This window comes from Geotrypetes seraphini, chromosome 3 (genome assembly GCF_902459505.1).
Source record: "Geotrypetes seraphini chromosome 3, aGeoSer1.1, whole genome shotgun sequence".
Taxonomy (NCBI): Eukaryota; Metazoa; Chordata; class Amphibia; order Gymnophiona; family Dermophiidae; genus Geotrypetes; species Geotrypetes seraphini.
The window spans coordinates 283,023,796-283,047,971 of NC_047086.1; the positions used below are offsets into that span (position 1 = coordinate 283,023,796).

Below are 24,176 nucleotides of genomic sequence, written 5' to 3' on the forward strand. Positions count from 1 at the left end.
TATATCTTCTATACGCCTGAACACCTTCGTAGCTTTCTGTATACTAAAAAAATGCTGTAAGGGTAGCAGTAATTAATGATCGGATGTTTAAATGCATGTTAAGCCATTTCTTTTATTATATTGGCTATTGTTTCCTATTAATGAGATCTCCCTATCTCTGAAATTTTGTCTCTTCTTATATAATTGATGTTTCCTTAAGAGTTGAAAAATTTCTTTTGAATGTTTTAAATTTAAAAAGATGAATACTGGAATGATTTTCCTTGATTATTATGTTAATATTGGAATTTATTGCGTGTTATTATTGAATACTCTGATTTGCTGTAACAAGTGGATACTTGTGTTATTGATTGAAAAAGGATAAATAAATAAATAAATAAAAAGAAAACTTCAAAAATTCTCTTACTTTTTTTTGTATACATTTATTCATTTTTTAATAAACACAGGTTTTATATTTTCCATTTACTTGATAATCTGCTGCCTAATAATTATGGCATGAGGTCAGTAATCTTACAAAGCAGGTCAGTAATTGACAAAGCTTATGCTCCTTTACTATGGGCTCCTTTTACGAAGCCGCGTTAGCAGCTTTAGTGCACGCACCTTTTTAGAGTGCTAACCCCCACGCTAGCCGAAAAACTACCGCCTGCTCAAGAGGAGGCGGTAGCGGCTAGCATGGCCAGCAAATTAGCGCGCGCTATTATGTGCATTAAACCGCTAACGTGGCTTCGTAAAAGGAGCTCTAAGTATAATTATTTACATTCTTTGATAGGAGGTTTTGCTTTCTTTTAGATAGGCAGGCTATCAGAAGTGAAATGAGTTTTTGTAGTATCAGTATATTTTAATATTGGAGTTTTGTCTGATACACTCAGGGAAATTTTCACAACTGTGAGTACTTTAACCTAGAGAGTTTGTACTAGTTCCCAAAGAGAAAATTATAAGCACACTTTTCCTTTAAAAAATATCCAAGAAATAATTACCCACGATTTGCACCTTCTTTTCCTGTTGGATACATTTTTTAGCAAAAGAAAATGCAGAGCTCATATATGATGTTGCCACATCCATCCTGGAAATACCTCTGCCATATTCACACCATGTACCACCATGTGTACACTTTCTGAATACAATGTGAGCAATTTTCAAAGCCCTCTTACACCTAGGAACATGTCATTTACATGGGTAAACAGCTTTGGAAAGTTGCCCTTCTTAAAGGTATACACAACAACTCCACAGGGTCTGACTTAATGCAGAACAACATAATACTGTTGAGAGGCAAAGGAGACTGAAGAAGCAACTTTCAATCTCTCTTCATCTTTCTTTAAAAAGCACTTAGAGGATAGATGACTCTAGCAAGGAACAGCAACACTTTGGATGTCCCCTCAAAAACAGCCAGAAGGAATGGGTTGTCTACTTTTATTTCCAGAGGCTCTGCATCAGATTTCTCTTCTGAGGCATCTTGTGGGTGCTCCATTTCTGAGCTACTGCTATCGAGCTCAAAGTGAATTTGATTTATTACCTGGAAGGAAACACAAGGAGGCCATTAATATGGAAGCAGAGTGTGTGTGGTCAATTATTGTATTCCAATGTGCTCTATTTAGCAAGAAATAAAGGAGGACTTTAGATATCCACAAGACCTGCCAAAGGTATCATTTGTAAATATATATGGGTCAATATCCACTTCTGATTTCTAGAATAAAGCAGTATAAAATCTGTTTTACTCTTTTAGGATCTGGTCAGGTCCTTGTGATTGGGATTGGCCACTGCTGGAAACAGGCTGATGGACCTTTGGTCTGTTCCAGTATGGCAACTCTTATGTTCTTATGTAAAAAGGATATAAGACGTCTTCAACTCATTCAAAATATTGCAATAAAGATTATTTCAGGTTCAAAAAAGTTTGATCATGTCACACCCCTATTACAAAATGCTCACTGGCTGCCTATATCTTACAGGATTACTTACAAAATAGCTCTCCTTGTCTTTAAGACATTAAAAACCAATACTCCTGCTTTCATAGATAGGCTCCTGATTCCATATAGTTCCTCCAGAGTTCTCAGATCAGCTTCATAATCTACTTTAAATGTTCCCTCTTTAAAAATTATCGGAACCCGCCGTGCTTCAATTTTCTCTGTCACTGCACCATTGTTATGGAACTCTCTCCCTTTGTACTTAAGATTAGAACAAGATTTGCAAACATTTAAAAAGAACTTAAAGTGTCTTCTTTTTAAAGAAGCCTTTAACTGACAGTTCACTTTTATAATAATATCAGCTAATTTCTTTTCCCTTAACAAATATTGTATTTCTTCCCCGCTTTCCCGTTGTTTCCAGTTTTTTTTCTTGTCCAAAGATGTATCCCCTGTTCGTTTAGTAGAATGTCATGTATAAGTGAGTATATTTTAAATTCTGTTTTATTTTATGTAAAACGCTTTGAAATTGGAAAAGCGTTTAATCAAACAATTTAATAAACTTGAAACTTGAAACTTAATATTCAGTCAGCGATGTGTTGCTTAAATGCTGATGGTTGATGGCTAAACTAGTGCTGGATATTCAGTGCTGAGCCATATCTGGACACCAGCAAAGGATGTCTGATTCTTCAACAATGCCTGGAAGTTATAGGAGTGTAGCTGATATTCAGTACCAGACCTGCATAGGTAACCAGGCAAAGTTAGGACTGCCTTTGTGCAGTTCTACATGCCTAGGTAGCTATTCTGACATAAGAACATAAGAACATAAGAAATGCCTCCACTGGGTCAGACCAGAGGTCCATCGTGCCCAGCAGTCCGCTCACTAGTACTGAATATTGCTGGTGCCTCCTTGACTCCACTTCTGGATCACCCTAGCTGTAACCATAGAATGCTATGGCAGTCAGAGGCAATATTCACTAAATCTGTTCTCTAGATTCTATTACATTCTTTAATTATAAAGCACTTTGTCTTCTATATCAGTGTTTCCCAAGTTGGACCTGAAGCATCCCCTTGCCAGTCAGGTTTTCAGGATATCCACAATAAATATGCATGAGAGAGATTTGCATACACTGACTCCATTATATGCAAATCTCTCTCATGCATATTCATTGTGGATATCCTGAAGACCTGCCTGACAAAGGGGTACTCCAGGACCAGCTCGGGAAACACTGTTCTATATGACTTATGGATTTCAGATATCAAACTCTTTCAAGTTTATTAGGTTTTGATAGACCACCTATCTAAAAAAATTTTTTAAAAATCTAGGCGGTGTACAGTAAAATGTTTAAAAATAATTTAACAGTACAAGTGAACATATTATATACATAGACTTTTTGTAGAAACAAAAAGGGAAGAGGGGGAGAAATACAATCTATGGAAAGAAAAGCAGGGGAGGAGAAAAGAACAGGAGGGGGTAAAAAAAGAAAAGAATACTGCAAATCAAAGTCCTGCTGAATCCTAACAACCTTAAACGTCTTTAAATATAAAGGTTTTTAATTCCGATCTAAATTTTGATAGAGAAACTTGCTGTTTAAGGTGAGTAGGCAGAACATTCCATAGAAAACAGAACAGAGAAAATATGAAGGCAGAGAAAGGCCTTGTCTGCCTTCTCATGCCATCTACTATCCTTCCTCTCCCTTAGAGATCCAATGTCCTGAGTTTTTTAAAAAATTCAGATGTACTTTTTGTTTCCACCACATCTACCCTATGGTCCCTTTATGTAGAGTGTTTGAGCAAAGGTAAGCAGTGGTTTCCCCCATGTCTGTCTAAATAGCAGACTATGAACTTTTCCTCCAGGAACTTGTCTAAACCTTTTTTAAAACCAGCTACATTAACCACTCTTACCAAATCCTCTGGCAATACATTCCAAAGCTTAACTATTCTCTGAATGAAAAATATTTCCTCCTGTTGGTTTTAAAAGTATTTACCTGTAACTTCATTGAGTGTCCCCCTAGTCTTTATAATTTTTGATGGAGTAAAAAAAATTGACCCACTTATACCCTTCTACACCACTCAGGATTTTGTAGACTTCAATTATGCCAACAGACACAAGAGAAGCACACACCTGATCTTCGTTTCCCCCCAATTAGAGGATGCAAGCTCAAAAGACACCACCAATACCTTCTCTCCAACCAAGCAGCACTATGGGGTAAAGATCTAGATCAATTGCTCACGCCTTCCACTTATGGGGAATTTAGGACATGCCTAAAAGCATCTGTTCCTGATGTATCTAAACAACTGACCCATACAATTCTTTCTCTTCAATATCGGTTACCTTGAACTGTTAACTCGATCTTTCTCCTCTGTTAAGTTCATTCAATCTGTACCATCTTATAATCTTTGTACCATCTTTTAATCTTTGTAAACCACATAGAACTTCATGGTCTTGCGATATATAAGCTGTTATTATTATTATTATTATTCTCCCATTAAGTGTTGCTGAATGCTAGCTCTTGGGCTGCCTAGGGCAATTTAACTGGCAAGACCATCTCCCACCCAGTTAAACTGCATTGAATATTGACCCCTTAATAGAATTCATCCTGTTCAAGTAACCTTCCCTACTGCTGTCCAAAAATATGATTCAGCTGGACTGAAGGATTTCAAGCTTATGGAATGATCATCTTTTACAATGTTTTCCTATATTTTCAAACTACATGATTGACACTACCTCTTACAGAACTTAAGATGTCTGCAAGATAATGCAACTGAACTAGTATGAAAGATTGCCTTTAGTTTGGCCTTTATCAACTAGGCTTTTGCAATGGCCATATGCCACCATATTAGGTCAGACCAAAAGTCCATCTAGCTCAGTATCCTGCTTCCATCAGCAGCCAATGCAGGTCACAAGTACCTGGCAGAATCCCAAACCTATCCTGGGGACCCCACAGTCAATCAGGCTTTCAGGATATCAACAATGCATAAACATGGGATATGTGCAAAGGTATGCTATGAGGGCAAATCAAAAATTAAAGGCAGTTGTTACATTACACGATAACTGGAACAGAGCTAGCGAAATGCAACATATGTACTCGTACATTGCCTGTTGGATAGTTTGTCCACACACAGTGCAGCACTTAGCCTTTAGTCGTATGGCTTTCTTTGGGCAGAGGAATGAAATCTGTGGAAATTTACTGTTGAATATTGACTCTATGGTCATAGCACCATGAATCAATAAAGGGGTATATAAAAGGTTTATGAGTGGGTAAAAAGGTTTAAAGCAGGAAGAACAGGTGTAACTGATGAAGGTTGTTCTGGTCGCCCATCAACATCGCGCACACAAGAGCACATTGACAGGGTGGATGCCTTTATTAGAGAAGACTGACGGATAATGTTATTTCGAATGGCTGCAAATTTGAATATCAGCTATGGATCTATATTTGCCATAATGCATGATGACTTGGGATACAGAAAAGTCTGTGCACAATAGGTTCCCAAACAGCTTACTGTTCTGCACAAGCATCAGCATATGGAGGTTGCGACTGAGTTCCTGAGACAGTATGAACAAGATCCAAGTATTCTGGAGATAACAGTCACTAGCAACGAGACATGGGTGCATCTCTGTGACCCGGAGAACAAAGATAAAGCATGATGAAGTAAATAAAATAGTGCTCATCTGGCTTTGGGAGCAGCTGAAAAATGTCTTCTCTGCAGGAATGCAGAAGCTAGTTGAACGAAACAACAAATGTGTTGTCTTGTATGGGGACTATGTGGAAAGTGGTATAACATAACACCAGATTTCTAGACCGCATAACCACAAATTCTAAAGCTTATCAAAAAGGTACAATGGAGAATATTAGGTCAAAAATTTTGAAAAAAAGGAAAGTTTTCAGTTGTTTTCTAAATTGTTCATAAGAAGAAGATGTAAGTAATAAATGTCGAAAATCTCTATCATGATATGTTGCTTGATATGCCAGTGTATGGTCAAGATATTTCTTACTTTTGCATCCTTTCACTGATGGAAAGATGAAAAGAGCGGGTGACTTTCTGCTATTCTTATGAGATGCTATAAGAAATTTATAAACTAGATATGATGGAGCTGATCCAAAAGCAACTTTATAACACAAACATCCCAACCTGAAAGCAACTCGGACCTCCACAGGAAGCCAATGTAGCTCACGATAAAATGGAGTCACTTGGTCGAATTTCTTCAGACCATAAATTTCTCTGACCGCGGTATTCTGTATTAGTTTGAGTCTGCCCAAATTTTAAAGACAGAAATTTCAAAGTATGGTCTGATAACATGTAATTTCCATAGCGTGTAATATCCCCTACGAATCACAACATCAATCTGATTCTTCATGGTCAGATGTTGATCAAAAACTACGCCTAATATTTTAATTGTTGAGCATATGGTATAAGATGGCATGTATGGTATGGTATGTTCAATTCCTTACAGTTACTTCTATTAAAACCATTAAATGTATTTTGCCTTTACTTTTTTTTTTTTTTTAATTCTTTATTGATTTTTTAAACTTCAAAAGTGCAATACACAAATATATCATATAATAAGTTAATAAAAGCACATTCAGCTTTCAAATATGCATAACCAACCATTTTCTCCCACCCACCCACTGATTATTCAATAAAACACAGAAACATATATTATCCTAATAACCTTATCCTATTCAGATTAATAATATCTCCCCACCCTCCTCCCATCCCAGGTGGACATACTCAAAAGTCAAAATTAGGACAGAAAGAGCCCCCCCCCCCTTTCCTGGATGTGTATGAAAATAAACAAAAACTGACTCATAATCAAAGACCTACTATATTGAAGTAATATAAGATGTCAACGGGCCCCAAACCAATTTAAATAAATTACTGTGCTCCAGACTATCAGCATTCATTTTTTCATAACTATAGCTGGAGCATAGATTTGCCCACCAGAAAGAGAAATTTAGACGATCGTAATGTTTCCAATTTTGGGTTACCATCTGCATGGCTATTCCAGTCATGACAAGAAAAAGACGGCATTTATATCAATCCATAGGGGGTTTAACATGTAATAACGTTCCACATAAGACCACCTCATATGTCACTGGAATTGATGATTCCAATATGTTGTTAATCGTACCCCATATTGACCTCCAAAAGTTAAGTATTAAAGGACAATAGAACAACAGATGATCCAGTGTCCCTATGTCCAGAAGACAGTGCCAGCATCTATTAGATTTAGAACTGTCTAACGTGTAACTTAACCGGGGTCCAAAAAGATCTATGTAACAGAAAAAAACATGTTTGTCTCATAGATGCTGATGCTGTACATCTCATCTTCCAAGTCCAAATTCATGGCCATCGAGATGCAGAAATATATTGCTTAATCTCAATGCTCCAAATATCTTTAAACCATTTTTTGGATTTTTATTCAAGAAATCAGATATTAATTTATATCACCAGGTAGCCTGATGTTCTAACAAATCTATCTGGAAGCATAGGACCTCCAAGCTGTAATAATTTTTTAGATTTTGCCAATCAGGGACCCCCTTCTAAAAGGCTTGCTTCAACTGCAACCACTTATAATTTTGAGACTTTGCAATACCAAATGTTTGTTGCAGTCGTGAAAAATCAAGCATTTTCCCATTTGATAGAACATCATCAGTGCTTCCAGGTGATCCCAGATCCGCCTATTTGAATCTTGGAGTTTAACCACAAGGATGGATAAGTGGATTTCTCTACCGGAACATCTGTTAATTTATTGATAAATTTTAAAGTTTTCCAGGTGTCAAATATAACACCATTGTCCTAAACCGCTTTGAACTTCACGGTATAGCGGTATATAAGAAATAAATTATTATTATTATTATTATTAACATATCTGGGTAATCTAATACTCAACACATGAAACAGTCGTAATGGGGACATCAATTGCCACTCTAAATATAACCAATCATGGAGATGTTCCATGAGCTCGGGGAGGATCCAATACATACCCTGAAGCAGTATATAGGCCTGATCATACCTATAAAAATTGGGAAAATTTACCCCACCCACCGCAATTGGTTTTTGTAAGATACTAAAGCAATTCAAGCAGTTTTACCCAGCCAAATAAATTTAGTAAGAATACTATTTAATTTCTTATAAAAGGACCCCTGAAAATAAACTGGTAACATACCCATTTGGTAAAAAACCACAGGCAAAATCATCATTTTAACTGTCTGAACTCTCCCCCACCAAGACAGATGTAATGGGTTCCATTGCTCACACATTTCTAAGACCTTTAGCAATAATCACTCTTACATTTCTTCGTCTCCCCCTGTTGCTCAAATCTTCCAGCTCTTTTGACAAACATAAAACAGCCTTGTGATCAGACTGGCACTGTAGCAATTTAGTTTCACAAGTCTCTACTCGATGTTCACAGGTCTCCAACCTAACATTAGAGATCTGTACCTGCTTAGTTAAATTTCCCAATTCTTCTTGCATTGATGCCAGTTTATTTTAATTATCTTGAAGTAGTTCTTTGTACACTTTTCAATCTCTCTATCATTTGTTCTAACATCTCTATGGAGTCTTTAGGTAAAGGCATATTAGATGGAGTAAAGGGATCAGCCTTCATCTCTTGCTTATTCCTTTAGCAGTAGAGGCATCCTCTATTCTAGTTTGTTTCCCTGATGCCATATTTTTTTTTTAAAACTTTTTCCAGAGAAGAAAAGCAGTATTTCAATGCTGATAAATGAATCTGAATGTGCTGCCTAAGGAGGAGCTCAGCAGTCAAGCAGCCATCCTCACTGCACCCAAGTTCTGGAATCTTGCCTTTTCTTTTTGATTTACTCTCGTACATTCACATTGCAACTTTGATGTTGGCAGTATATATTAAATGATTTTAAAGTGCTCTAGATTCTGAAACAGTAGACTCTGAAAACAACCTTAAGGGGCTCTTTTATTAAAATGTGCTAGTTAATGCATGAATTAGTAGGGGTATGTGCAGTGATTTAGCAGTTAGCATGCACTAATTTATGCGTTAAGTACATTTTTTGTTAGGTGGTAGGAGCTAGGCAAGATATGGCAGAGAATGGGCATGGATAACAGTGCACGGTTTCTGCTCCATGTTAACTGCAGCATAACTGGCCCTTGTGAGTTCTAATGTGTGGATCTCAAAATGGGACATGGCTAGGGGAGAAGCATGGGCATTCCTAAACGTTAGGCGCACTATTACAGAATATGCCTGATCCATGCACAACTTAGGTGCAGGAATTTAGGCCTGGTCTTCATTGGCCGAAATGGGTGCACCTAAATGTTAGTGATGCAGATGAGCACTATGTGTGAGTCTATAAACCGTACCTATCTTCAGAGGTATTTTAGGGAATAGCATTAAGCACCATTCTTTTCAGCAACAATTTTTTAGGTGTCATATATAGAATATGGCCCTAAAGTCTGCAGTACATGTACCTAGAGTTTAAGTGTACTAATGTACATTTCAGCATGGGAACTGTAGAGGATGTGCTGGTCAAGTTCCCCCCCCCCCCCTCCCAATCAATTGCTGCACAGCATTGGCACTTACAGTCTGTTAATTTTTGTTGATAAGGTATGGTAAGTGCAAAAACTTACCACGCTCTAGTTAAAGGGCCCCTACATTAACTTAAAATGGAAAAAAGAAATCAAATGAAAGAATATGCTTTTCAATGTATACCCTATTTAATGGAAGTGGCTTTATGGGTAGAGGTTTCTTGTCTGTAAGTTCGATGAATAGCTCTGAGCTACATGCCTTGAGCTTAAAATGTGGCTTATGGCTGAGTGTCCTTACCTTTCCAACTTTAAGAGGTGCATCACTTATTTTGCTGAAATCTGCCGTCTCCCCCAGCAAGGTAGAGAGATTCATGTCCCTGAGGACTTCCTGAAGGTCATAAGAGGTCTCAATCGTGAGCTTTGGCAATGTTAAGTTAATATATCTGTGGAAGAAGAAAAGTGACGTCAAGCCATTAGATTCTGAAGTTCAAATAAAAGTAGGAAAAACACATAAGTTATGAAAGTTCAAGTTGATGTGTTTAATGGCTAGACACATCCAATTATGAGTTTGACGGTTTCAAAGTTTTCTGCCTTGTCTTCTGCTATTATTATCATCACATTTCTTGGTTGTCTTAAAATCTATCTGGTCAATGTTTTGTAAGCACTAATCACCACTGTTTAAATTAGACCCGATTTTCACTGCAATTGACTATCTAAGCATTGCAGCCAGGAACTAGCCACCAGCACTTTATCTGGGTCAGTCACATTTATGTCCTAACTGTGGAACTCGCACCCTTTGGATATGCAACTATTACAACTGTACCAAAAATTTTAAAATATCACTGAAAACCTAGGGGTTGACTTCTGGCCAGGTAAATTGCTTATGTGGGGCTATCCACTGATATTCAGTGGCATTTATTGCCCCCTTTTACTATGCCGTGGTAGAGATTTTTTACTGCAGCCTGGAGCGCTAAATGCTCCGACACTCATAGAATTTCTATAAGTGTCGGAGCATCATCAGAATATCTAGTGCTCTGGGCCTTGGTAGAAACCTCTACCATGGCTTAGTAAAAGAGAGCCTTAATTAGTTAGTGCTGTTGAATATAAGCATTAACTGCTAAAGCCATAGCCAGCTATTTTGAGGGGGGGTCTGGGGACAGAGTCAGCGCTTATAGTTTATATTCTGCTTTTATTCAAAGTGGATTACAGCATTACATAATTTGTGTACACTGCTTGATTTAAGCGGTTTATAAGTTTTATAAAGTAATTAATTAATTAATTAAGACAATACAACTTATCTTTCAAGTGTCACATACACTTCTCCCTCCATATTCGCAGTTTCAGCATTTGTGGTTTCGATTATTCACGGTTTTTAGCTTGCTGGCTCCTCCCCCCAAATTACATCAGCTTGCATAGAGAAATCGCTGATTCCAAGCGTTTACAGAGAAAATCGCTGATTCCCAGCACTTTGTTCACCGTGTTTTGCCTCTCCTTCAGGAACAGGCCAGGTCTCCCACCATGTTATTTGCGGTTTCACTATATTCACAATGGTTTTTAATAGAAAACAGCGAATAACATATGAAAAAGTTATTCACGGTTTTTCTGTATTTGTGGTTCTGTTAATCCCCTATCACAGCGAATACGGAGGGAGAAGTGTACATCAAAAACAATTCATCAAATGAACTCTTATGCAGTTAAGTGCTGATATTCAGCACTCAGGCCAAACAACAAAAAGAGGCACTGGAGATGTCGAATCCAACTGATGGTCACAATGTCTTTTATTAATGATAAAATATAAGGGACCTTGTTTCTTCAAAGGTGATAACAATTCGCTAGAGTTGCCTGTCAGCCGGGTGTAGGAGTGTCCGGTCCCTGTGCCCCTCCTGAGGAAGCTAATCATGAAACCCGGGTTGGGGGGTTTAACAGCTTATGGCAGTTGCAATGTGTTAATACTTTAAATATGTACCCGGAGCAGTGAAAGAGCAACAGCAGTGCCATCCTGCATTCAGATAAGTTATCTATCTTTTCCTTGTATGTTATTAGCAGGTGGCAGAGACAGTGAACTTGCTGTGATGGTCTCTATTATAACTGACTCCGTGACTTTTCACTAGAGTTTGGTTATGGGTATGAGCGTTCACTTAGAAATCTATAGTCACTGTGTGACCATAAAAGTATTTGGTTATTTATTTATGTGGAAATAAGGTGATTATTTTTTGAATTTTATTAATGATAATCACATAAAAACATAAAAGACATTGTGACCATCGGTTGGATTCGACTTCTCCAGTGCCTTTTTTTGTTGTTTGCTCCACTGTAGTTCGAGGCTTGGTACCTTCTTTCCCTATATATTCAGCAGTTAGGCCCAGATTCTGTAAACAGTACCTGAATCAGCTTGTGGCTAGAAAAATAACGCCAACTGCGTGTTAATCACACTTAGGTGCTGTTATCAGAATTGCGGCTACCAGCACCTAAGAAAAAACTCAAGTGCTGGTAATGTAGGCCAGGGTTTCAAAGGCCTACATTTCTGGCACCTACCTTTTTTGGAGAATCATGCATAGTGGTGCCTAGTGCTGCCTATGTTCATCTCCACCCCTAAACATGCCTACTTTGGTCTACCTGTTTTTAAAAATGTGTTTTTTAACTGGTGTGTTCAATTACTGTGACAATTAAAGCTGATTAATGCAATTAAGTTACACATTTAACTATTTGGTGCTATTTACAGAATATGGCCCTTAATGCCTAAGTTAACTGGACCTCATAATTTTATTTATTTACTGCCTTTTTCATAAAGAGATTCACCTACAGCAGTTTACAATATACTGATAATCAGGTACTCTTAAGTATTTTCCCTATCTGTCCCAGCAGACTCACAATCTAGCTAAAGTACCTGAGGCAATGGAGGGATTAGGTGACATGCCCAGAGTCACATGGGGCATGTCTGGGACTGAACTCACAACTTCAAGGTGTTGAGGCATCTGCTCTAACCCTAGGCCACTCCCTCCCTCCCTCAGTCCTGGTTTATCTGCTTTCACATGGTAGTTAAGTGCTGAATATTGCACTTAACAGATAAGGGATAGTCATGTGCACCAACCTGGATATTCAATGCCAGTGCCTGGACATGGCCTGGCATTGACTATTCATGCATAACATAACCAGCAGCCAAAGAAACACTGACCACTGCTGGCTGAATATTAACCCCCTAGTATTTTCATTTGATCTACAATCCCCAGCTTACTTAAAAGACCCAGAGCACCAGCCCCCCTCCCCCAGGCCACACCTTGTAGTAAGCCACTTTGCCTTCCCTTCTATTCTCTTATTTTCTTCTTCCCTCTTTCTTTCTTCTTTTCTTGACTCTGTCTTAGATAATCTATTGTAAACTGCCTAGCAGTAGTATGGTATGATAGGCAGTAAATCAAGCACATGAAAATAAATAAAATAAAAGTCATTCCACCAACTGGTACATTCTGGGCTGAACAGGTTATACCGCACCTGTTTGAGAACTGTGTCCACCATGTTTGAAAGGAAACCCTGGAAAGCGATGACTCTATTCTCTGCAAGTTGTTTCCATTGATGGGCTGCACCAAAAATAGGAAATCATTCTTGCTGAGGGGAACTCGGATGACTGACAAATTCTCCTTGTCGTCCCTTGTGTAGTGGAACATTCCGGTTATGGATATCATGGGCACTGAGATCTTTTTGTCTACATCGATCCAAAAATCCTGGGGTTCATTAAGATGTAAAGCATTCTTCACTTTTACTGAGGAAGGAAGCAACAGAAATGGGGAAGGCTTCATCAACAAGTGAACTTCAATTATTTCATAGATCACTTGAGTTAGGATAATGGAATTAAAGCAGAATTTTACCATTCTCAAATTAAAAATTAGCCATAATGAATCACTCAGATACAGGTGTAGAGTAATATTACTTGAACTTATGGCTAAAGTACAAGTTTATATGTCCTATAGAGAACTGCAAACGATCTCAAGCGCTCACAGGCTAAAAGTCTGATGTATGTTTCAAACTAATGACCCTATCGTGAGCTATCATTGATCTTATGTGTTCTCTTTTCCTCAAGTTTTTTCGTTTTTAAGTATTTATATATATATTTTTTTTATAAATCAGTTTAAGTTTTTTATAAATCAGCTTCAACTATTATACTGGTCTTCGGTCTTCCCTTTTAAGAATAAACTCTATGAAGGATTTAGCTTCATGAATATAGGGTACTTAGCTTCATAGCTTAGCTTCACATACGACGGAAGATCTCCGTTTCGCTCTTATATAGTTCTCTAAGAGCTTCGTCAGGAAACCACCAACATTCATACTAAAAGAAGACAAAAATACTATTTAAGTATAAAATCTAAAAATTTTTTACTTTGCTTGCACTCATATAAGAATGCACTATGGCGAAACTACGGGCCCTATATTTAAAGACCAAATATTTTTAGGAAACAGCTCACACTGAAACTACCATGAATCAGTACAAAATTGTCATGAATCAGTACAAAATTGTCATGAATCAGTACAAAATTGTAGCCATTCTCTAAGTCCTATACTGCAAGAAACATGTAACTCGGCATCTTAACCAGAGACCATTGATCAAGCAAACCTGACAGGAAGCACTTTTAAAATACCTCTCAATGCTGATGGGATCATGAGGGCATGAAATCCAAGAACAGCCTGGATCTCAAAAAATGCGAAAAGACCTCTGCCTCTCTGGTTTATCGCCGGCTTAAATGTTCGCCCAAACTCAATTCAAATTATATGAGAGCGTCTGACGTCATATCCGGTATCGCCAGAGTTCTAGCGGAACGATCTGTTCTATAAACAACGGAGCCCATTTAAACAGATACTAACCTAAAACTCATCTACTGCAATTGTCTCACTCATAGGAACCAAAACCATGCATACTTGTTCTTCTCAGTCAGTCATATTACACGACAGACATACCATCCAGCTCAACAACGAGCACCATATGTTATACAAGGTGATATACTAGATCATATTCATCTGAAAAACACTTGCCAATTTATGGCAATATTCAGACCCTGTGGTTGTACACAGTGCAGGCGATCAATCCATTTTTGCTCAGATCGCAGCAATTTTTTCCCCCTATCCCCTCCCCTTATTGATGCCTCTATTCTATCTATAATCATACATTGTAAATCCACAAAAGAATGGTTATATTCTAAACAATGTGCTACTAACGGAGCTTCTTTTCTCTTAAGTTTTAAACACGATTTATGCTCCGCCATGCGAATGTTAAATTGTCTAGTGGTTTTGCCAACATAAATTTTTTGGCATGGGCATTTAATCAGATAGACCACAAAATCTGATTTACATGTGGTAATGTGCCGTAACTCATATTGTCGATGATTTAAAGGATTTACAAACATAGCACCTGAGATCGTAAGAGGGCAGATTTGACATCTACCACAACTCGAATGAAATCCTTTCTTTTTACTGGCGATAAACCAGAGAGGCAGAGGTCTTTTCGCATTTTTTGAGGTCCAGGCTGTTCCTGGATTTCGTGCCCTCATGATCACATCAGCATTGAGAGGTATTTTAAAAGTGCTTCCTGTCAGGTTTGCTTGATCAATGGTCTCTGGTTAAGATGCTGAGTTACATGTTTCTTGCAGTATAGGACTTAGAGAATGGCTACAATTTTGCACTGATTCATGGTAGTTTCAGTGTGAGCTGTTTCCTAAAAATATTTGGTCTTTAAATATAGGGCCCGTAGTTTCGCCATAGTGCGTTCTTATATGAGTGCAAGCAAAGTAAAAAATTTTTAGATTTTATACTTAAAGAGTATTTTTGTCTTCTTTTAGTATGAATGTTGGTGGTTTCCTGAGCGAAACGGAGATCTTCCGTCGTATGTGAAGCTAAGCTATGAAGCTAAGTACCCTATATTCATGAAGCTAAATCCTTCATAGAGTTTATTCTTAAAAGGGATACATTGGTATATTATTTAATGAAGACCGAAGACCAGTATAATAGTTGAAACTGAATTATAAAAAACTTAAACTGATTTATAAAAAAATATATATATATAAATACTTAAAAATGAAAAAACTTGAGGAAAAGAGAACACATAAGATCAATGATAGCTCACGATAGGGTCATTAGTTTGAAACATACATCAGACTTTTAGCCTGTGAGCGCTTGAGATCGTTTGCAGTTCTCTATAGCAGTGATTCCCAACCCTGTCCTGGAGGAACACCAGGCCAATCGGGTTTTCAGGCTAGCCCTAATGAATATGCATGAGAGAGATTTGCATATGATGGAAGTGATAGGCATGCAAATTTGCTTCATGCATATTCATTAGGGCTAGCCTGAAAACCCAATTGGCCTGGTGTTCCTCCAGGACAGGGTTGGGAACCACTGCTCTATAGGACATATAAACTTGTACCTTAGCCATAAGTTCAAGTAAGTCTTGTGTGTGTCACAGAATTTTTAGGAGTAGAGTAATATTATACAACATTTTATTTATTTGGATTTAACTCACACCTTTTCATTGGTAACTCAAGGTTACAGATAGTATTCTACAGAGGGCTTAAATCTATTGGCTAGATTTACTAGCCTGTGTTATGCATTAATGTCTTTCACATGGCTTAGAGCAGAGGTGTCAAAGTCCCTCCTTGAGGGCGGCAATCCAGTTGGGTTTTCAGAATTTCCCCAATGAATATGCATGAGATCTATTAGCATACAATGAAAACAGTGCATGCAAATAGATCTCATGCATATTCATTGGGGAAATCCTAAAAACCTGATTGGATTGTGGCCCTTGAGGAGGGACTTTGACACCCCTGGCTTAGAGTAAAGGTCTAATTCAGGGGTGTCAAAGTCCCTACTTGAGGGCCGCAATCCAGTCGGGTTTTCAGGATTTCCCCAATTAATATGCATGAGATCTATTAGCATACAATAAAAGCAGTGCATGCAAATAGATCTCAGGCATATTCATTGGGGAAATCCTGAAAACCCAACTGTATTGCGGCCCTCGAGGAGGGACTTTGACACTCCTGGTCTAATTGCACATAATAGAGTCTGTGGTAAACAGCACACATTAATGCAGGTTAGTAAAGCCAGTAGGTATGTTCCAAGACACAACATTTTGTTCATGTGGGCTTTTTGCTAATTTTTGGCCAGTTTTTTGTTTGTTTCATCTATTTGTTTTAATTAAAATGTTTTAACAGTGGAGGGGGTAGTTATTAAGGTGTTATGGGGCATGTTATAAATTTTTCTTGAATTTTTTTTGTGATGACTTCACTTTGGGGGAGGGAAGGGTTGAAGATGTTGTTCCTGCTAAATACTTTTACTGTGAGTCATTTGTAATGTCAAAAATCAATCAAAAATGTAAAAGAAAAAAAAAGAAGAAAAGTTTTGACCAAGTTCATCATGAGACTCCCCTGAGAAAATTAAAAAGCAATAGGATAGGAGAAAATGATCTATTATGTATTGGGAACTGGTTAAAAGATAGAAAACATAGGGTAGAGATGGTCAATTTGCTCAATGGAAAAAGGTAAATAGTGAAGTAGAACAAGCATCTGTTCTGAGACTGCTGCTTTTTAATGTATTTATAAGTGTATTGATCAAGGAGTAGTATTGTTAGGTATAAATGGAATTGTGGTTCCATTTCCTTTTTATAATAGCAAAATGACTCTGAAAATATTTTTTCTAAATGTCAATGGTCTCAATCATCTGATAAAGAGGAAAAAAAACACTTAACTTCTTAAAAAAACAGAACGCGGATATATACTATATACAAGAGACCCATCTAAATGCCACGAAAAAGCAAAAAAGCTAGAAGGTGTTTTTTTGCTCCTGCAGTAGGGAAAAAAACTGGGGTGGCCATTTTAGTTAGTGGAAAGTGTTTGGCTATATTCAAATTGATATTTGCGGATCCCACAGGGAGATGGGTATTGGTGGACATGAGCTTGGGGAAAGATACTCTGAAGCTTGTTAATATCTATGCACTTAATTCAAATCAAAATGTATTTTTAAAATTTCTTCAACAATTGATTCTGCCACTGGCTGCTTCTAATTTAGTGGTGGCGGGAGATTTTAATGCAGTTATGGATCTGATATTGGATATAAAACCTAGCAGAATAATAAAATCTTTAGGACTAGATAATTTGGTACAATCTTGTGGTTTAAAGGATATTTGGTGAATTCTTCATTTTAATGATCAGGAATTTTCTTTCTGCTCCCAGGTACATAAATCATTTTCTAGAATAGATTATATATTTATATCAGATCATTTATTGCAGCAGGTTACAAAGGCCACCATAGATCCAATCGTTTTGTCAGATCATGGTGGTATTTAGATTGAATTGAAAATGGATGAGCAAGATTATAGTAGACCTGTTTAGAGAGTCAATAATACATTGCTTGCAGATTACAATTTTATTGAGGAATTTCAATCAAAAATTACTGAATACTTTCATTTAAATGCCTCAGATGAAGTCTCTTTGGAAACCTTATGGGATGCTTTTAAAGCTACTATGAGAGGGCAAATAATCTCATATTCGGCACACGTTAGGAAACAGCTCAATAAAGAATTTTCTAATTTGGAACAAAATATTAAAGAATTGGAGGCACAATTGGCCCTGAAATGGGACCCAACTATTCTGCAGGCCCTCTTAAAAGATAAATATAGGCACAATGAGCTTTCCTCTCAAATGGCTAGGAAAGAGTTGTTCTCTCAGCAGGCTCTGTATTATGGAAGCTCAAATAAAGCGGGAAGAGTATTAGCTAATTACCTTAAAGCTAAAAAAAAAAAAGGAAAGTAAAAATAATGGCTATCACAGATGAGAATGGGGAGACTCAATCTCAAATTGGAATTATCTTAAAACAATTTTTGAAATATTATAAAACTTTGTATTCTTCCGAGCCTTATTCAAATAAAGAACTAGAGGATTTAGAATTTTTAAAATTAATTAAGGGACCAAAAATTCCTGAGCATATAAAAGGAAGTCTTGAGGAGCCTATGTTGCTGACAGAATTAAAAACAGCGTTGAAGTCCCTTAGAGTTGGATCCTCTCCAGGTGGTGATGGTTTCACTGTAGAGTTTACAAATCATTTCAAAGTATCCTATTACCTCATCTATTAAATTTATATCAGGTTCAACTGACTAAAGGTTGTATTACAGGTACTATGGCAGAATCTCTAACTATTGTTTTGCCGAAGTCAAATAAAGATCCTATGTTGGTTTCAAATTATAGGCCTATTTTTTTGATAAATGTAGTTGGCAAACTTTTGGCTGTTATTGGCTTTGCGCTTGACCAAGGCTCTCCCTTATATTATTGGTATGCACCAAACGGGGTTCGTTGCTCAAAGACATTCTTCAAATAACACCAGACTGACTTTTCACATGTTAAATTTAGCAAAAGCCAACTTCATTGGAGGAGGTGACTGAGATTTCAGCAAGTGAAGGACATGCTTCTTTAGTCCTTCCTCTGGTAAGACCTGCTGAAATTACTTTAGAGTCTATTTGGACAGCGTTAGACTCTTTGTACAAATTATGTGCAGGAACCCTACCTCAGGTGACTGTTCAAGAACGGAGATTGGATAAATTACAGGAGGAATTGAAGGATCAGGAAGGAAAAGTTCAAAATCTGGATCAGAGATTTCAAAGTTTACAAGCTTCTCAGTCGGTTATTTTGCAGGACAGATTACTGTTTACTAGGAAAATGGAAAACTTTGAAAACTATATGAAAATGTTGAATTTAAGAATTCTTAATTTTCCTAAGGTGTTAACAACACCTCCTAAGGAAATGTTCTATAAGTTCTTAAAAGAAATATTTAAATATCCTGAGACCGGACTACCTCCTCTACATAGGCTATATTATTTACCAGCACCAAAACAGAAAACTTCAGGTCCAGAAGTTTCTTCTGAATTTCCTAACCCTTTGAACTTAACAGAAGTCCTTGAAACTTCAGTGGACGAAGTAATCTGTTGTTCTACTCTTGTGGTGGCGTTTGTCTTTCAACAAGACAAAGAGGCACTTCTTAGACTGTTTATCAGGTTGAAAGAAGTGACCTTTCTGGATAGTAAGATCAGCATGTTTCCAGACGTCTCAAAAGCAACTCAAACTAGACGGAAGAGGTTCCTTGAATTGAAACAGTTTGTAATACAATTGGGGGCCAAATATCAATTGAGATATCCTTGAAAATGTAAGCTCCTCTTGGATCAATACTCATATATATTTTTTGAACCCTCACAATTACAATTTTTTCTCGAAGGAAAGGGAATAACAATTTCAAATATCTCTGAAGGCAATGTAGGACTACTCCCAAAGTAAAGTAAGAAGAAGATGTAACTCTACAATTATGGATATTGATATTATACCTTTTTTTTTTTTTTATATTATACCTTTAAAATCTCTCATAAATGTGAATTGTTTCTCCTCTAGATTGTGGACTGATTAAGAGTGAATTTTGTTTAAATATGAAATGGAGGAGGAAGTGACGTCACCGATGCTAACGGGTGCCTGATCTCAGAGCTCCGTTCGGGCCCGGTGCTAAATTGTTGAATACGCTGCGGAAAAAGCATTTAAATTACTTCTTTGGCGGTGGAGAGGAGAGCGCAAGGAGCAGAGACCCCATGGCAATGCGCAAAAAACTCCCGACGGAGAAAACCGGCCAGCGCACACTGGAACAAGCGCTGATCCGGACAACACGTGGCAGCATGGGCCTAGAGACTGGCGGAGGTGAGGCAGCGCATTCGAGTGGGGCTGTAGCGGAGGTGCATGCAACGGTCGCCGCGCTGGTCCCTGAGTGCTCCCCCGCGGACCCCCTTACCAAGTTAGACATGCAGAGCTGGATCTCTGAAGTGAAAGCTGAAATTTCGGCGGTGGTGGTGCAGGTCCAGGAGGTGGTGCAGGAGCTCCGCACGGACCTCGTGGAGGTGGGCAACTGCGTAGAAGTGGTGGAAATGCGCATGGACAGCTGCGAGGACTCAGTGACCGGGATGCAGCGCTCCTTGGAGAATGCCGCCGCGGAACATCAGCTTCTGTTGGATAAGGTGGAAGATCTGGAGAACCGGACCCGGCGTAATAACCTGCGGGTGCGGGGCCTGCCTGAACTGCTGGAATACAAAGATGTCAGCGCTACCACTACTACTTTGATTCGCTGGCTGTTGCAGAACGACACGTTGGATCCAGGTCTGGAGCGTGCCCATAGGGCACTGGGGCCCCGCACATCTGATCAGCCTAAAGACATTGTGCTGTGCCTGAGGAGCTTTGTGCTTAAAGAACAGATTTTCCGCAGAGCTCGAGAGATGGGCACGGTGACCTGGGAGGGTCATAGGCTGGAATTCTATCAAGATCTGGCAGCGAGCACACTACAGAAGCGCAGGGCATTCCGAGAGGTGACCAAGGCCCTGCAGCGTGGCAATCTGCGCTACCGCTGGACTTACCCCTTTGGAGTGGTCATTACTATAAATGGAGTGCATACCAGAGTTACTACAGTGCGTGAAGCCCGAGCCCTGCTGCAAAAGGCTGGCATCGAGATTCCGGAGGAACCTGCCTCTTCAGCGGGTGCTGGGCCCAGTAGCGGGGGGCTCCCGGCGGCCTTGAGATGGCAGCGTGTGGATCGTGGGTCCCGAGGTGGGAGGGGGGGCCGAGGCGGTGGCCCCTCATCTCAGAATGTTGCTCCCGCCTGATGTATTCTCTATTGCGAGAGGACCGTTTATTTTGCTTGGCTGTTCCTACCCCCTTGAGCTGCCTGGGGGCTGTTCCTCCTATGGGGGGGCAGTTTGCCCTCGGCGATTGTACTCCGCTGTTCTAGTTATGGGGAGGAGCACCTGGAGGGACACTGTTGTACTGGACATGCTGTGGAGGGGTGGGGGGGTGGGGTGTTGAGGGAGAATGGGGAGGGATGGCGAGCTGGAGGTGGGGAGTGGATTATGGGGGGTGGATGGAAAGATGTATTTGATTGGGGGTGGATGTTGTTTGTTATTTGACAATTTTGTCTGGTTGTGGGGTGGTGTGAATGGGGCTTCGGGGATTGTTACATTCCTTGTATGCTGGTGGGAGATCTGAGGACTCTCACGTGGGGGAGTGGGGGGTGGAGGGGTGGGGGAGTGGGGGGGAGGGGGCTGCTGGGGAGATGGGAGTTGGGTAGGATTTCACTTGCCTTTTCTCTTTCCTCTGGTATCCTGTGTACTATGGGGGTGTTTTTTCTTGTGGGGGTGGGGGGGAGGGAGAGGGGGAGCAGGGGACCTATTGGTTGGGGTTGGGTTTGCATTTTCTCTATATTTATTTGAGTTATGGGGGTGTTTAAATTAGTTTCTTATAACATTAGGGGTCTCAATTCCCCTAACAAGAGAAGGGCCTTCTATAGGGAATTGCTCCGGTTGAAGGCGGATGTTTGTTTTGTCCAAGAGACTCATTTACTTCAGTCCCATGAATCATTGGTTGGGGATCACAGGATCCCGCAAGCCTTTTGGGCTTCCCGGGTGGGCACTTCTAAGAGGTGTGGGGTGGGTATTCTTATCCGTAGGGGGATTCGCTGTGAGGTACATAGGGTGGTGAGGGATCCTCAGGGCAGATACATCATGTTGGAGGCTATGATTGAGGGGGTCCTGTACTCCCTGGTAAATGTTTATGCCCCTAATGAGGACCAAGGGATCTTCTTCCGTGAGTTGGTCCCTCGGATCCTCAAGTTTAAGGGGGGGGCCCTAGTCCTCGGGGGGGATTTCAATCTTACTGTGACCCCTCACTTGGATAATTCGGGGAGGGCGGATCATTATGGGAGAAGGGATCGTAAACTGTTGCGGGAGGCATTGGCCGGTTTGAATGTGGTGGATTGCTGGAGGTGGCTCCATCCTTCGGTGAAGGACTTTACCTACTTTTCGGGTATACACTCCTCCTATTCCAGAATTGATTATGTTTTTGTGGAGAGGGGACTTCTCCGGAGGGTGGAGTCTGCAGGGATTGAGTCCCTTACGTGGTCGGACCATGCCCCGGTGTGGTTGCGATTCCAGGGGGCGGGAGGGGGGTAGGACGGAAATTTTGGCGCTTTAATGATAGCCTTCTAGATGACCCGGAGGTGGGACTGCAGATTGAAGGGTGGATACAAGAATATCTGGATGTGAATGTGGAGTGTGGAGCCTCGTTGGAGGCGGTCTGGGAGGGGTTAAAGGCTACCCTTCGGGGCAGGCTGATAGCCCTGTCGTCGGCTCGGCAACGTAAGCGGCGGGAGGAGGCAGTTGGTCTTTTGGTTGTTATTGGTAGGTTGGAAAGTTTACATAAACGTTCCCCCTGGAATAGAGTGTTGCGGGAGCGCTTGCGCCAGGCCCGTAGGGATCTTCAGGCCCTGGACTTGGATAGATTACACTATAATTTACAGCTCCTCCAGCAGAGATATTTTGAATTTTCCAATAAAGCTAGTCGCCTGGTTGCACATCGCCTTAAGGTGAGACAGACGCGAAATCAGATCCTTTCCCTGCGGGCAGCCTCTGGGGAGGTGCTGCAGACTGAGGAAGCTATTCATGCACGCTTTGTGGAATATTATTCACAACTCTATACACCGGAAGCTTCAGAGCCTTTACAGGACCAGGTTGCTTATTTGAATTCAGCGGAGTTGCCCCAGATCACTCAGGGGGATGCGGCCCGGTTGGACCGCCCTCTCACATTGATTGAGGCTCGTAGTGCGCTGCGTTCTATGAAACTTGGCAAATCTCCTGGACTGGACGGTTTTACTGTTCGGTACTATAAACGTTTTCAAGATCTGCTGCTGCCCCCTTTGCTGCGTTTTCTTAATTCTTTGCAGGGGAATAGTGCCCTCCCCTTCTTCATGCGCTTGGCAGGGGTGACGGTGTTGGCTAAGGAGGGGAAGGACCCTCTCCAATGTGCATCCTATAGGCCGATATCCCTATTGGGGGTAGATACTAAGATCTTCACACGCATTCTGACGGACCGCTTGATGAGTTGGATCCCTCGGCTGATCCATCCGGATCAGTCGGGATTTGTGGTTGGCAGACAGGTGGGGGATAATACGCGTAGGGTCTATAATCTGTATGACCTGGCCAGGGGGGGGGTGAGAGAAACGGTGTTTTTGTCTATCGATGCTGAGAAGGCGTTTGATAGAGTTTCTTGGCCCTTCTTGTTTAAGGTTTTGGAATCTGTGGGACTGGGCCCGAGAATGCGGGATTGGATTCGGGTCCTCTATAGTGGCCCTCTGAGTTGTATCAAGGTGAATGGTAGTTATTCGGAGACTTTTTCTCTAGCAAGGGGAACTCGTCAGGGGTGTCCCCTTTCTCCGCTTCATTTTGCTTTGACAGTGGAACCCCTAGCGCAGCGGATGCGAATGCATCCGGATATTAAGGGAGTTACGGTACCGGGAGGGGATTTTAAGTTGGCTTTGTTTGCGGATGATATTCTGTTCACGGTGGAAGACCCGGCAGCCTCCTTGCCGGCTATATTGTGGGAGTTGGAGATTTATGGGGATGTGTCAGGATTTCGGGTTAATGTTGGTAAATCGGAGCTCCTCAACATTAACTTGCCGGCTGACCGGGTTTCCTTCCTTCGAGATCGACATCCGTTTCGGTGGGTTACCCGTTCATTGCGCTATCTAGGGGTCTATTTTGGACCGCCGGGAGTGGGGTTATATGACCTTAACTTTCCACCGCTCTTTCGTCGCATTCGCCAGGATTTGCTTAATTGGAAAGATCTATATTTCTCTTGGTTGGGCCGGGTGGCCATCATGAAGATGATGATTCTGCCACGATTGTTGTTCCTATTCCAGGTATTGCCTCTGTGGATTGATAGGAAAATCTTG

The 24,176-nt window shown here is 40.2% G+C and overlaps 1 protein-coding gene across 1 annotated transcript in view; it reads right to left on the reverse strand.

The window, feature by feature from the left end:
- Window positions 1-394: 394 nt before the first annotated feature.
- The window catches only part of AGT (angiotensinogen), a 38,893-nt gene continuing 15,111 nt past the window's right edge, over window positions 395-24,176 (reverse strand). Inside the window, exons 3-5 of the mRNA XM_033939157.1 lie at window positions 12,888-13,155; window positions 9,697-9,841; window positions 395-1,510 (exon numbers count right to left, since the gene is read on the reverse strand). Of these exons, the coding sequence (XP_033795048.1) occupies window positions 1,313-1,510; window positions 9,697-9,841; window positions 12,888-13,155 (611 nt within the window). The 3' untranslated portion in view covers window positions 395-1,312. The remainder of the gene's footprint in view (window positions 1,511-9,696; window positions 9,842-12,887; window positions 13,156-24,176) is intronic.